The following is a 13,624-nucleotide window of genomic DNA, read 5'->3' as shown; positions in this document are numbered from 1 at the left end:
TTTTGTCCTTGCTGTGTCTGAATCCTGGCTTAGGAAGGCCACCAAAAATTCAGAAATTTCCATCCCCAACTACAACATTTTCCGTCAAGATAGAACTGCCAAAGGGGGAGGAGTTGCAATCTACTGCAGAGATAGCCTGCAAAGTTCTGTCTTACTTTCCAGGTCTATTCCCAAACAGTTCAAGCTTCAATTTTTTTATTAATCTCTCCATTAATAAGTCTCTCAATATTAACGCCTGTTATAGCCCCCAGCTGTGCCCTGGACACCATATGTGAATTGATTGCCCCCCATCTATCTTCAGATTTCGATCTGTTGGGTGACCTAAACTGGGACATGCTTAACACCCCGGCCATCCTACAATCTAAGCTACATGCCCTCAATCTCACACAAATTAAAAAGGAACCCACCAGGTACAACCCTAAATCCGTAAACATGGGCACCCTCATAGATATTATCCTGACCAAATACACCTCTGCTGTTTTCAATCAGGATCTCAGCGATCACTGCCTCATTTCCTGCATCCGTTATGGGTCCACGTACAAACGACCACCCCTCCTCACTGTCAAACGCTCCCTAAACACTTCTGTGAGCAGGCCTTTCTAATCGACCTGGCCCGGGTATCCTGGAAGGAAATTGACCTCATCCCGTCAGTAGAGGATGCCTGTTGTTCTTTAAAAGTCCTCACCATCTTAAATAAGCATTACCCTTTCAATGTAGCACTAATGTAGCACTAAGAACAGATATAGCCCTTGGTTCACTCCAGGCCTGACTGCCCTCGACCAGCACAAACACATCCTGTGGTGTACTGGTTTAGCATTGAATAGCCCCCGCGATATGAAACTCTTCAGGGAAGTCAGGAACCAATACACACAGTCAGTTAGGAAAGCAAAGGCTAGCTTTTTCAAACAGAAATTTGCATCCTGTAGCTCTAACTCCAAAATGTTTTGGGACACTGTAAAGTCCATGGCGAATAAGAGCACCTCCTCCCAGCTGCCCACTGCACTGAGGCTAGGAAACACTGTCACTACTGATAAATCCACGATAATCGAGAATTTCAATATGCATTTCTCTATGGCTGGCCATGCTTTCCTCCTGGCTACCCCAACCCCGACCAACAGCTCCGCACCCCCCGCAGCTACTTGCCCAAGCCTCCCCAGCTTCTCCTTCACCCAAATCCAGATAGCTGATGTTCTGAAAGAGCTGCAAAACCTGGAACCGTACAAATCAGCTGGGCTAGACAATCTGGACCTTCTCTTTCTAAAATCTTCGGCCGCCATTGTTGCAACCCCTATTACTAGTCTGTTCAACCTCTCTTTCGTATCGTCTGAGATTCTTAAAGATTGGAAAGCTGCTGCGGTCATCCCCCTCTTCAAAAGGGATGACACTCTAGACCCAAACTGTTACAGACCTATATACATCCAGCCCTGCATTTTCTAAAGTCTTCAAAAGCCAAGTTAACAAACAAATCACTGTCCATTTCGAATCCCACTGTACCTTCTCCGCTGTGCAATCCGGTTTCCGAGCTGGTCACAAATGCACCTCAGCCACACTCAAGGTACTAAATTATATCATAACCTCCATCGATAAAAGACAGTACTGTGCAGCCGTCTTCATCGACCTGGCCAAGTCTTTCGACTCTGTCAATCACACTATTCTTATCAGAAGACTCAACAGCCTTGATTTCTCAAATGATTGCCTCACCTGGTTCACAACAACTTCTCTGATAGAGTTCAGTGTTTTAACCACAGGGTTCAATTCTCGGGCCTACTCTTTTCTCTGTATATATCAACGATATTGCTCTTGCTGCGGGTGATTCCTTGATCCACCTCTACACAGACAACCCCATTCTGTATACATCTGGCCCTTCTTTGGACACTCCTTCCATGGCCTCCAACTGCTCTTAAATGCAAGTAAAACTAAATGCATGCTCTTCAACCGATCGCTGCCCGCACTCGCCCGCCCAACAAGCATTACTACTCTGGACGGTTCTGACTTAAAATATGTGGACAACTACACATACTTAGGTGTCTGGCTAGACTGTAAACTCTCCTTCCAGACTCATATTAAGCATCTCCAATTAAAAATTAAATCTATAATCGGCTTCCTATTTCGCAACAAAGCCACCTTCACTCACACTGCCAACATACCCTCGTAAAACTGACTATCCTACCAATCCTCAGCTTCGGCAATGTAATTTACAAAATAGCCTCCAACACTCTACTCAGCAAACTGGATGCAGTCTATCACAGTGCCATCCGTTTTGTCAGCAAAGCCCCATATACCACCCACCACTGCGACCTGTATGCTCTCGTCGGCTGGCCCTCGCTACATATTCTTCACCAAACCCACTGGCTCCAGTGGCTCCAGGTCATCTATAAGTCTCTGCTAGATAAAGCTCCGCCTGATCTCAGCTCACTGGTCACATAATAACACCCACCCGTAGCACGCGCTCCAGCAGGTATATCTCACGCGTCATCCTCAAAGCCAACACCTCTTTGGCCGTCTTTCCTTCCAGTTCTTTCTGCTGCCAATGACTGGAACGAATTGCAAAAATCGCTGAAGTTGGAGACTTATATCTCCCTCACTAAATTTAAGCATCAGCTATCTCAGCAGCTTGCTGATCGCTGCAACTGTACACAGCCCATCTGTTAATAGCCCATCCAACTACCTACCTCATCCCCATATTGTTTTTATTTACTTTTTTTTGCTCTTTTGCACACCAGTATTTCTACTTGCATATCATCATCTGCACATCTATCACTCCAGTGTTAATTTGCTAAATTGTAATTTTGCCACAACTTTGGAAGAATGCTTTGGGTCATTGTCCATTTGAAAGACCCATTTGCGACCAAGCTTTAACTTCCTGACTGACGTTTTGAAATGTTGCTGCAATATATCCACATAATATTCCCTCCTCATGATGCCATTTTGTGAAGTGCACCAGTCCCTCCTGCAGCAAAGCACCCCCACAACATGATGCTGCCACCCCCATGCTTCATGGTTTGGATGGTGTTCTTTGGCTTGCAAGCCTTCCCCTTTTTCCTCCAAACATAACGATGACCAAACAGTTCTATTTTTGTCAAAAATGTACAATCTTTGTCCCCATGTGCAGTTGCAAACCGTAGTCTAGCTTTTTTTATGCCGGTTTTGGAGCAGTGGCTTCTTCTTTGCTGAGCAGCCTTTCAGGTTATGTCGATATAGGACTCGTTTTACTGTGGATATAGATACTTTTGTACCTGTTTCTTCCAGCATCTTCCCAAGGTCCTTTGCTGTTGTTCTGGGATTGATTTGCACTTTTTGCACCAAAGTACGTTCATCTCTAGGACACAGAGCGCATCTCCTTCCTGAGCGCTATGACGGCTGCGTGGTCCCATAGTATTTCTACATGCGTACTATTGTTTGTACAGATGAACGTGGTACCTTCAGGTGTTTGGAAATTGCTCCCAAAAATGAACCAGACTTGTGGAGGTCTACAATTTTCTTTCTGAGGTCTTGGCTGATTTCTTTTGATTTTCCCATGATGTCAAGCAAAGAGGCACTGCGTTTGAAGGTAGGCCTTGAAATACATCCACAGGTACACCTCCAATTGATTCAAATTATGTAATTTAGCCTATCAGAAGCTTCTAAAGCCATGACATCCTTTTCTGGAATTTTCCAAGCTGTTTAAAGGCACAGTCAACTTAGTGTATGTCAACTTCTGACCCACTGGAATTGTGATACAGTGAATTAGAAGTGAAATTACTTGTGTCATGCACAAAGTAGATGTCGTAACCGACTTGCCAGAGCTATAGTTTGTTAACAAGAAATTTGTGGAGTGGTTGAAAAAACGAGTTTTAATGACTCCAACCTATGTGTATGTAAACTTCTGACTTCAGCTGTGTGAGTACCAAGTATGTCTACTTCACCATCAGCCTTTTTTGTTGGTAAAGGTACTGTAGTGTAAACATGGTATCTTTTGAAATTCCAATATGTAATATGGTACACTCATCGTGATTGGGTTTTAGTCCAGAGAGGCTAGAAAGTGATCTGGATCTCAACGTGACTATGTAGGGATGGAGATTGAAGAAACCTTCTGAAGCTCAGTACTTTCTGAGAAGTAAACCATTATTTACTATTCTACATCTGGGTTTGCTGTACATAACTTTAACCCATTGTATAAGAGATTCACCAAAATTAAAATAGTCCATCATTTCTATATAATTTCTAGTCATACTTTATCATCATCATTTTCTAAATCTGCTATGAAGACCAGGCCTGGTATCTATGATGTTTTATAATGTTCTATTGTTTCAAGTAATTTTCATATATTTATCTCCAATATATCGTCCATGTAGGAAATATCTGGTAAAACCTTTTTAATTCTATGTGCTATGCATTTCGCCGGGATTTTGGCATCACAACATTGAAGTGTAAGAGGCCTCCAGTTTTTTAAATGGATTGGATCTTTATACTTACCACCTGGTTCCTGTTTCAGTAGTATTGAAATCAGACCTTCTTGCCTGATAAAATGGTAGACCTGATAGTCTGCCATTTTTATAGAAGTTAGTTAAAACATGCTAATAATGGATCTTTGAGTACATCAAAAAAGGTCTGATATACCTCTACTGGTATACCATCAAGCCCTGGTGTTTTTCCAGACTGAAAGGATTTAATTGCCTCAAGAAGTTCCTCCTCTGTAAATTGGCCTTCACACAGGACTTTCTGTATATTTCTTAATTTTAGATGATTATTATTCCGAAAGAAATCCTTACAGTTAACATCATTCAGTGGAGATGGAAGAGACTGAAAAGAAAACATGTGCTTAAAAAATGTTGCTTCCTCTTTCAAAATGTAATTTCGTAAATCATGGATGATTATAGAGTGAGCAAACCCAATGCCATGATTAGATTGTGAAAAAACACACCAATCTCTTGCGTAAGTCCTTTAAACAATTAAAGCTCATTTACCAAGATTTCTGAAAATGTATTTATAGCGTTTTGGAAATAAACTCTTCACTTACAGTACTTCTGCTACAATTATGTGTTTCAGTTCTATAGAAAGACTGAGGCTGCAGTAAGAGGGTGTGATGTCTTCTTGTCTTCTGCGCCCAACCTCACGACTGCAGTGCGCTCTGATGTCTTAATTTAACCCTTGTGTAGTCTTAGCATTCTGTATACTCCCCTTGTCGTAAGGGTAAAAAATGACCCGCCTTCACTAAACCCCTCAAATAAAGCAGCTTAATTTAATTTTAAACCCCAAATCTATTTTGCATGAAGAAACAACCTGTCATTCATCACACACTTTGTGAATATCTGGGTTTTCCTTCTTCACAATGCAGAAAGACTGCATTTAATCAGTGGACACCACTCATTTTTATTACAACACACATGTCATAATTGTTTTCTTTACTAAAGTAGAGGTTTATTAATATTATTATTATTATTGCTAAAGGTACTACAGCAAGAGATAGCACTTGTATAGCCTAAGAAAGTAGCAGACATTTTCAGAAAGTAGTTTTGAATACATTTTATTAAAGGGAAACAATAACAGTCTTGTTCTTTTTTTGGCAGCATAGTGATATATTCTTATATACTGTACAATGAGGAATTCAACTACAAAATACTAGTCTTCTCACATTTTTTTTAACCATTTCCCCCACCCACAAGGTGTGTAAACAACAACAATAAATAAGAATAAAATAAGATAATAGATACAAAACAAAAACATGAAGAACATAAATCAATCAACTCTAATTAGCACATGTAGCACAGTATGCAAGTGTGTGTGTATGGACTTTGCAGATGTATTTCTCACATGTACAGCACATAGTATTTCTTTTACAGTCCTTCTTTGGGGGGCAGAATTGGCATTGCCTCCTCTTGCCTCCCCCAGCTGCAGTCTCAGGTGGATCAGGACAAGATTCAGCCCCCTGAACAGCTTTCACAAGCAATTTAGAGGCTGCTGTGCCGGGGTGGCACTCACTTCTTTGAATGTATGGGGTTACAAGTGCCTTTCCCAGCTGCTCCAGGAACACCCTCCTCTTGTTCCGCTTATCAGGCATCCAGGTAGGGTTGATCTTGTTCCATATTACGAAGACATTGAATGAGGACACATCAATGATGTTATGGAAGATGACCAGGGGCCAGCGGGCAGTCATCCTCCTGCAGCTGTAAGTTTGTCCACACCATGGTGATCTTCCTCTTCAGAAGCTGCTGGCTGAGTTCAATCAGTAGCACACGTAATCTCAATTTATCATTTTTTTGTGTCTGTCTGTCTGTCTGTCTCTGTCTGTCTGTCTTTCTGTCTGTCTGTCTGTCTTTCTTTCTTTCTTTTTGTCTCTTTCTTTCTTTTGTGTAAATTATTGTGTAAATTATTGTATAACTGCCGGGTCAAAAATGACCCTAAGACAATATTTGTACCCTGATGGTGTACAGCTTTCATGGAAATATAAACAAAGGCGATGTTTCACTTTTTCTAATGTTGGGGTCACCCCAGGAAAAGTAATCAAATTTCAAGTTTAAAAAGTATCATTTAGGGGGTTTTCTCTGCTGTTAAACACACACGGGTCATTTTTGACCCTGAAGACAACACAAGGGTTAAAAAAGGAGAGACTGTGTGCTCCTTGCTGGAGAATGATCGGGGAGTCAGTAGAACTTTTGATAGCTCATCTGCCCAGGTAGTGCCTTGTTGCCGCCAGCCTGGCTGAGGGTAATGATTTGTTAACGGCTAGTTCTGTGCTCGCACAGCGGCTCTTCAGCTTGCTGCGCGTGTCCCTCTACTTTCTCGTCTTCAGGAGAAGATGAAGCCTATCTCTGATCTGAGGTTTCCTCCCTGGTTAATGTCCCTGTTGGCTGGCTAGCTGCTGCTGACTAACCATAATGAAACCAACAGCTGTGGTGTAAAGGAGGACGCCACTGGGCCGTCGCTCAGCCGGTATAACGGTACGGAAGCGCTCAGCCGGTAAAATGGTACGGAGGGTTCCAGCCCAGAGTCATTGGTTCCAGCAGACATGGATATGGATATTAGCCTTTCATGTTTCCCCACAAATACAGCTGATGGCATCAACCAGATAATTTTCATATTCTATTGATGTAAAATCAAAGATGCTGAGATTATACTAAACCATGCAGACCTACTAACTATACTCCACCAACATTATTTTGCACAGTTTTATTGGTTTTATTCTCAAGGCTGAATGTGATTGTGTGATTTTCTCTCTGAGCTTAGAGGACTCTGGGCTGATAACAGAGATGCACAACCACAGACTAATCATCAGCCTTGGCTACACTACCTGTGTGGGAGGAAGCTGATATATAGAAAACTGTATTTATACCCTGGTGTGTCACAACCATTGACTTTCCCACAGTATGTGATCACTTCGTGTTATCTAAGATCTGACACTATAAAATATATTTTCAACAGGTTTTATAAGCCACTGAACTATTAGACCCGTAACAAGTAAAGGCATGTTCTGTATGTATGCAGGGCCACAGCAACTCCTCATTTGTTTTAGCGAACAGATCTCTCTGCAACATGGGAACGAAGTTCTGACTGTGTGTGTACATGTCATTTGTGTGTGTGCCTCCTCACATCCCCACTCAATCTGTTTGGTTGCCAGGCGGCTTTGTTTAGTGCAGTGGCCGGGTGGCTGTGCTCCCCCTGGGCTCGGTGGGGCTGCCAGCAGTACAGGGCTTGGGGAGGAGGAGGTGCATCTGCTCTGTAAGTGTGTACTGTGGTGCATCTGTGGCAACGCAGCTAGCATCTCATTACAGAGCCGGCTGCCAGCCTCATTCGGATCAGACAGCTTGGCTGTCACACACACACACACACACACAGGATGCAGGGACAGAGGGGGAAGTGGTGGGGATGCACAAGGACGTTTGTTTTCTAGGAAAATTATTAACAACAGATATAGACACTTAGAATCTTCAGAGTGGAAGGAGAAATGTATCTGGCTGGCAAATTAGGGTTGAAGTGAACATGTTTCCTCTGAAAGGATAGCCTGTCAGGAATCCAAATGTATCATTTCTCTCTTGGGAATAATAGACCAATATATTTTCTCTGTCTATTGCAGGTGGTAAAGGTTGCTGGGAGCAACATCTCCCACAAGTTGCGTCTGTCCAGCGTGAAGCCGTCTGACGAGGGCACGTACGAGTGCCGCGTGATCGACTTCAGCGACACCGATAGCAATGCCCGCCACCACAAGGTGAGGGCCTACCTACAGGTGGAGCCAGAGAGCAACCATAACCCGGCGCTGCGCCACCATGGGGCCAACTTTCAAACCAAGGACACCAAGGTTCTGGCAGGCAGCGGCCACCAGCCGGAGCATGGCAAGCACTCGCCAGCAGCCCACCACAGCCACCACAAACCAACAGGCACTGGCAGGGAGCTGAGGAAGAGGTCTGCTGAGGATGACAGCGCTACTGACTGCACTGACAGCTGTCCTCTAGGCCTCACAGCTCACCCATAACCTCCCTAATCTGCTCTGGCCTCAGCTCCAAGCTCCAACCTTGTCCTACACCCCAGACGGGCAAGTCCAGTCCTGGAGGACCACAGTGTGTAGAGACTTTTGATTCAACCACCCCAGCTGTAACATACATGATTAAACTAAAGTCTCTGTACACACCGCTTCCCCTGTTGCGTACCCCTGCCCTCTGCCCAACATGCACACACCAAATGGACTCTGGTGCCACCCCAGTCCTATACCTTGGCCTCTCTCATCTCCCCTTACACTGCCCTAACGCAACAATGTCCCACCAAAAACACCTCAGCTCCACTCCCAGTCCCAGCCCCCTCTTTCTATATCACAACCCTCTAGATCAGGGGTGTCAAAGTCATTTTTCCCCGGGGGCCACATTCCATTTTCAACGAGGTCCAGAGGGCAGCACTGAAAATTGGTTACATTTCCTCACCGTCAAAATTAGCTAAAAACTGTCCTATATCCATAGTTTTGGGAATTTATGACGCTCCCTGACTCTCTAGCTTTTATTTCTGTGAATATCAGCGAGCTGGACCTAGTCAAGAAACTGTATGAATGTTGATACATTATAATTTTTACACAGTTTTGATTTGGTTTTAGTCATTTTAAAGTATATTGACTTTGCCCCCCCCAAATATCTTTAAATCCACCTCGCAGGCCGGATTGGACCACCTCGCGGGCCGGATCCGGGCCGTATGTTTGACACCCCTACTCTAGATGGTCTACACTCTATAGATTACTGTATAAAATGACGAAGTGAGTGCATGTTCAACATGTTTTCTTAGAATGTTTTTCAACCATCCATGAGGAAATACAGTTTTAAGTTGGACAGTTCACTTATTGCTTTGTTCATTCATTTTGGTTTGTTAATATCTTAAGTTACTCTCCGTTTCTATGTTGCATTTGATTTAGCCAAAGTAAGATAGAGAATACTTGTTTATTTTTCTCAGCAGTTCATTTGCTGCCTCTCTATGGGCAACTTCATGGAGAAATAGAATTTGCTCACTTTAATTTGGCCAAAGCTGCTTTGTTTGATGAAAGGTTTCCTCTCAACCAGATCTAAACCAATGTTTATCAAATAAAACCTGTTTGTGGTGTTTTCTGCTTTCCCTACAGACTGAATGTGGCATTGTGAAAGACATGGATTAAAGGAACTGTTTCTAGCTCTTAACTTTGCTTTAATGTTTTGTAAGAAATCATTATAAAAATGTATATTTTAGAATTTCTTCTAGGTTGTTGGTCTCGCACTAAATGTATGCCTTTATCAAATTAAATAAATTGTACATGAACCTATTTACCTATTTATTGTGACTTGAATGCGAACTGCCTTCAGAGTAACTTCATTATTTAGTACCTCTAGTATGTACGGGCTTGAGACGTTGATGATGGAAAATATGTTTGTATTACATTCATCATGAAAAGTCAGCATCTGACCTTGCAATTATTTATATGCTAACACACACTGATTTGTATGTTGCCATTGTAGAGACATTATTATTCAAAGCCAGAATACTCCATCACAGTCAACTCATAAGGCAGTCATACATTTCCTCTTGCCAGTCTCCTTCCTCACACCCATGCATCCTGAGTTATCAACAAATTGAGTCTTACAGTATGTAATCTCTGAACTGCTTTACTCTTAGGTGTGCCAAACAGTGCCTGCCTAATCAGTCAAGCTAGGCTGTCAGATGATTTGATGATTAACAGAATATGAACCATTGCTGCATGAAATTACCAAGCGTGGTTGGAGGGAAATCTCTTTATCCCGTCCCTAGCTGTGTCTGTAAGGGCTGCCAGGCAGGGCCTCCATGGCTGATGAGTAATGGCGCTATTGTCAGCGTTGGCAGCTGGATAAATAGCAAAGTATGGTGGAGATGAAGCACTCCCTCGCCAACGCAAAGCACATGTGGCAACCCTGTTCCTGTCTCCCCAGCATGCACATTCATTATGTCACAGAGAGGCTTCCAGACCCCTCAGTCTTAACAAGACCTGACAAACAAGCCAGGGCTCTAACCTACACTTCAACCCTCAGTGGACTTCAAGTTGTATTCAAAATCACGCTAGGACTTTCAATCAGGCGTTTGTGCAGCAAGTAGCGGATCTGTTTTGTGTGAATCAACGGGAGGTTTGTGTGGAATGACCATGACCCCTGGTTATCAAAGGAAAAATGGAACCAAGATGGGAAGCTGAAGCCGTTCTGTTAGGTGACCTAAACTGGAATATGCTTAACACCCCGGCCATCCTACAATTTAAGCTAGATGCCCTCAATCTCACACAAATTATCAAGGAACCCACCAGGTACAACCCTAAATCCGTAAACATGGGCACCCTCATAGATATTATCCTGACCAACTTGAATCAGGATCTCAGCGATCACTGCCTCATTGCCTGCATCCGTTATGGGTCCGCGGTCAAACGACCACTCCTCATCACTGTGAAAGGGGGTGACACTCTAGACCCAAACTGTTACAGACATATATCAATCTTGCCTTGCCTTTCTAAAGTCTTTGAAAGCCAAGTTACATTTCGAATCCCACCGTACCTTCTCCGCTGTGCAATCCGGTCTCCGAGCTGGTCACAGGTGCACCTCAGCCACGCTCAAGGTACAAAACGATATAACCGCCATCGATAAAAGGGCCTGTTGTCCGGACCTCTGGCAGTCTTTATGGGGTACCACAGGGTTCAATTCTCAGGCCGACTCTTTTCTCTGTATATATCAACGATGTCGCTCTTGCTGCGGATGATTCCTTGATCAACCTCTACGCAGACGACACCATTCTGTATACATCTGGCCCTTCTTTGGACACTGTCTTAACAAATCACCAAACGAGCTTCAATGCCATTCAACACTCATTCTGTGGCCTCCAACTGCTCTTAAACGCTAGTAAAACTAAATGCATACTCTTCAAACGATCGCTGCCCGCACCCGCCCGACTAGCATCACTACTCTGGACGGTTCTGACTTAGAATATGTGGACAACTACAAATACCTAGGTGTCTGGCTAGAATGTAAATTCTCCTTCCATACCCCATATTAAGCATTTCCAATCAAAAATTAAATCTAGAATCGGCTTCCTATTTCACAACAGCCTCCTTCACTCATGCTGCCAAACATACCCTCAAAAAACTGACCATCCTACCAATCCTCGACTTCGGCGATGTCCTTTAGAAAATAGCCTCCAACACTCTACTCAGCAAATTGGATGAAGTCCATCACAGTGCCATCTGTTTTGTCACCAAAGCCCCATATACCACCCACCACTGCGACCTGTTATGCTCTCGTCGGGTGGCCCTCGCTACATATTCGTCGCCCACTGGCTCCAGGTCGTCTATTCATCTTTGCTAGGTTAAGCTCCACCTTATCTCAGCTCACTGGTTACCATAGCAACACCCACCCGTAGCACACGCTCCAGCAGGTATATCTCACTGGTCATCTGCAAAGCCAACACCTCTTTGGCCACCTTTCCTTTTAGTTCTCTGCTGCTCCAATTTTTTTTGAAATTGGACTTATATCTCCCTCACTAACTTTAAGCATCAACTATCTGAGCAGCTAACCAATCGCTGCAGCTGTACATAGCCCATCTATAAATAGCCCATCCAATCTACCTACCTCATCCCCATATTGTTTTTATTTACTTTTTTTTTGCACACCAGTATTTCTACTTGCATATCATCATCTGCACATCTATCACTCCAGTGTTAATTTGCTAAATTGTAATTACTTCACTACCATGGCCTATTTATTGTCTTACCTCCTTACTCTATTTGCACACACTGTATATAGATTTTTCTATTGTGTTATTGACTGTACTTTTGTTTATTTTAATTTGATTTATTTTACCTTTATTTAACCAGGTAGGCAAGTTGAGAACAAGTTCTCATTTACGATTGCAACCTGGCCAAGATAAAGCAAAGCAGTTCGACACATACAACAACACAGAGTTACACATGGAGTAAAACAAATATACAGTCAATAATACGATAGAAAAATAAGTCTATATACAATGTGAGCAAGTGAGGTGAGATAAGGGAGGTAAAGGCAAAAAAAGGCCACGGTGGCGAAGTAAAGACAAGTAGCAAGTAAAGCAAGTAAGTATAGCAAGTAAAACACTGGAATGGAAGATTTGCAGTGGAAGAATGTGCAAAGTAGAAATAGAAATAATGGGGTGCAAAGGAGCAAAATAAATAAATACAGTAGGGGGAGAGGTAGTTGTTTGGGCTGTGAGCTGCTCTAACAGCTGGTGCTTAAAGCTAGTGAGGGAGTTTGAGTTTTTTGTAGTTTGTTCCAGCCATTGGCAGCAGAGAACCGGAAGGAGAGGCAGCCAAAGGAAGAATTGGTTTTGGGGGTGACCAGAGAGATATACCTGCTGGAGCGCGTGCTACAGGTGGGTGCTGCTATGGTGACCAGCGAGCTAAGATAAGGGGGGACTTTACCTATCAGGGTCTTGTAGATGACCTGGAGCCAGTTGGTTTGGCGACGAGTATGAAGCGAGAGGGGCCAATGAAAGCGTACAGGTCGCAGTGGTGGGTAGTATATGGGGCTTTGGTGACAAAACGGATAGCACTGTGATAGACTGCATCCAATTTATTGAGTAGGGTATTGGAGGCTATTTTGTAGATGACATCGCCAAAGTTGAGGATCGGTAGGATGGTCAGTTTTACGAGGGTATGTTTGGCAGCATGAGTGAAGGATGCTTTGTTGCGAAATAGGAAGCTGATTATAGATTTAACTTTGAATTGCAGATGTTTGATGTGAGTCTGGAAGGAGAGTTTACAGTCTAACCAGACACCTGGTTCAGTGACTCACCAGCAGCAAGAGTGACATCATTGATGTATACAGAGGAGAGTCAGCCCAAGAATTGAACCCTGTGGCACCCCCATAGAGACTGCCAGAGGCCCGGGCAAACAGGCCCTCCGATTTGACACACTGAACTCTATGAGAGAAGTAGTTGGTGAACCAGGCGAGGCAATCATTTGAGAAATCAACTCTGTGTTGTTGTTTGTGTCGCACTGCTTTGCTTTATCTTGGCCAGGTCACAGTTGTAAATGAGAACTTGTTCTCAACTGGCCTACCTGGTTAAATAAAGGTGAAAAAAATAAAATAATAACATACATTTAAAAAAAGGCGGAATTGCAGGCAAATGAAAGCTCTGCCATTCTACTTAC

The 13,624-nt window shown here is 43.3% G+C and overlaps 1 protein-coding gene across 2 annotated transcripts in view; it reads left to right on the top strand.

Annotated features, from left to right (window-relative positions):
- LOC110492201 (V-set and transmembrane domain-containing protein 2-like protein) overlaps window positions 1-9,751 on the top strand; it is a 31,183-nt gene extending 21,432 nt beyond the window's left edge. For both annotated transcript variants that reach the window (XM_021566297.2, XM_036947160.1), the window contains exon 4: window positions 8,054-9,751. In XM_021566297.2, the coding sequence (XP_021421972.1) occupies window positions 8,054-8,449 (396 nt within the window). In that variant the 3' untranslated portion in view covers window positions 8,450-9,751. The remainder of the gene's footprint in view (window positions 1-8,053) is intronic.
- Window positions 9,752-13,624: the final 3,873 nt, after the last annotated feature.

The sequence above is a fragment of the Oncorhynchus mykiss genome, chromosome 16 (assembly GCF_013265735.2).
Source record: "Oncorhynchus mykiss isolate Arlee chromosome 16, USDA_OmykA_1.1, whole genome shotgun sequence".
Lineage (NCBI taxonomy): Eukaryota > Metazoa > Chordata > Actinopteri > Salmoniformes > Salmonidae > Oncorhynchus > Oncorhynchus mykiss.
Note: the sequence above shows the minus strand (reverse complement) of the source record. Positions and strands in the feature narration are given on the sequence as shown.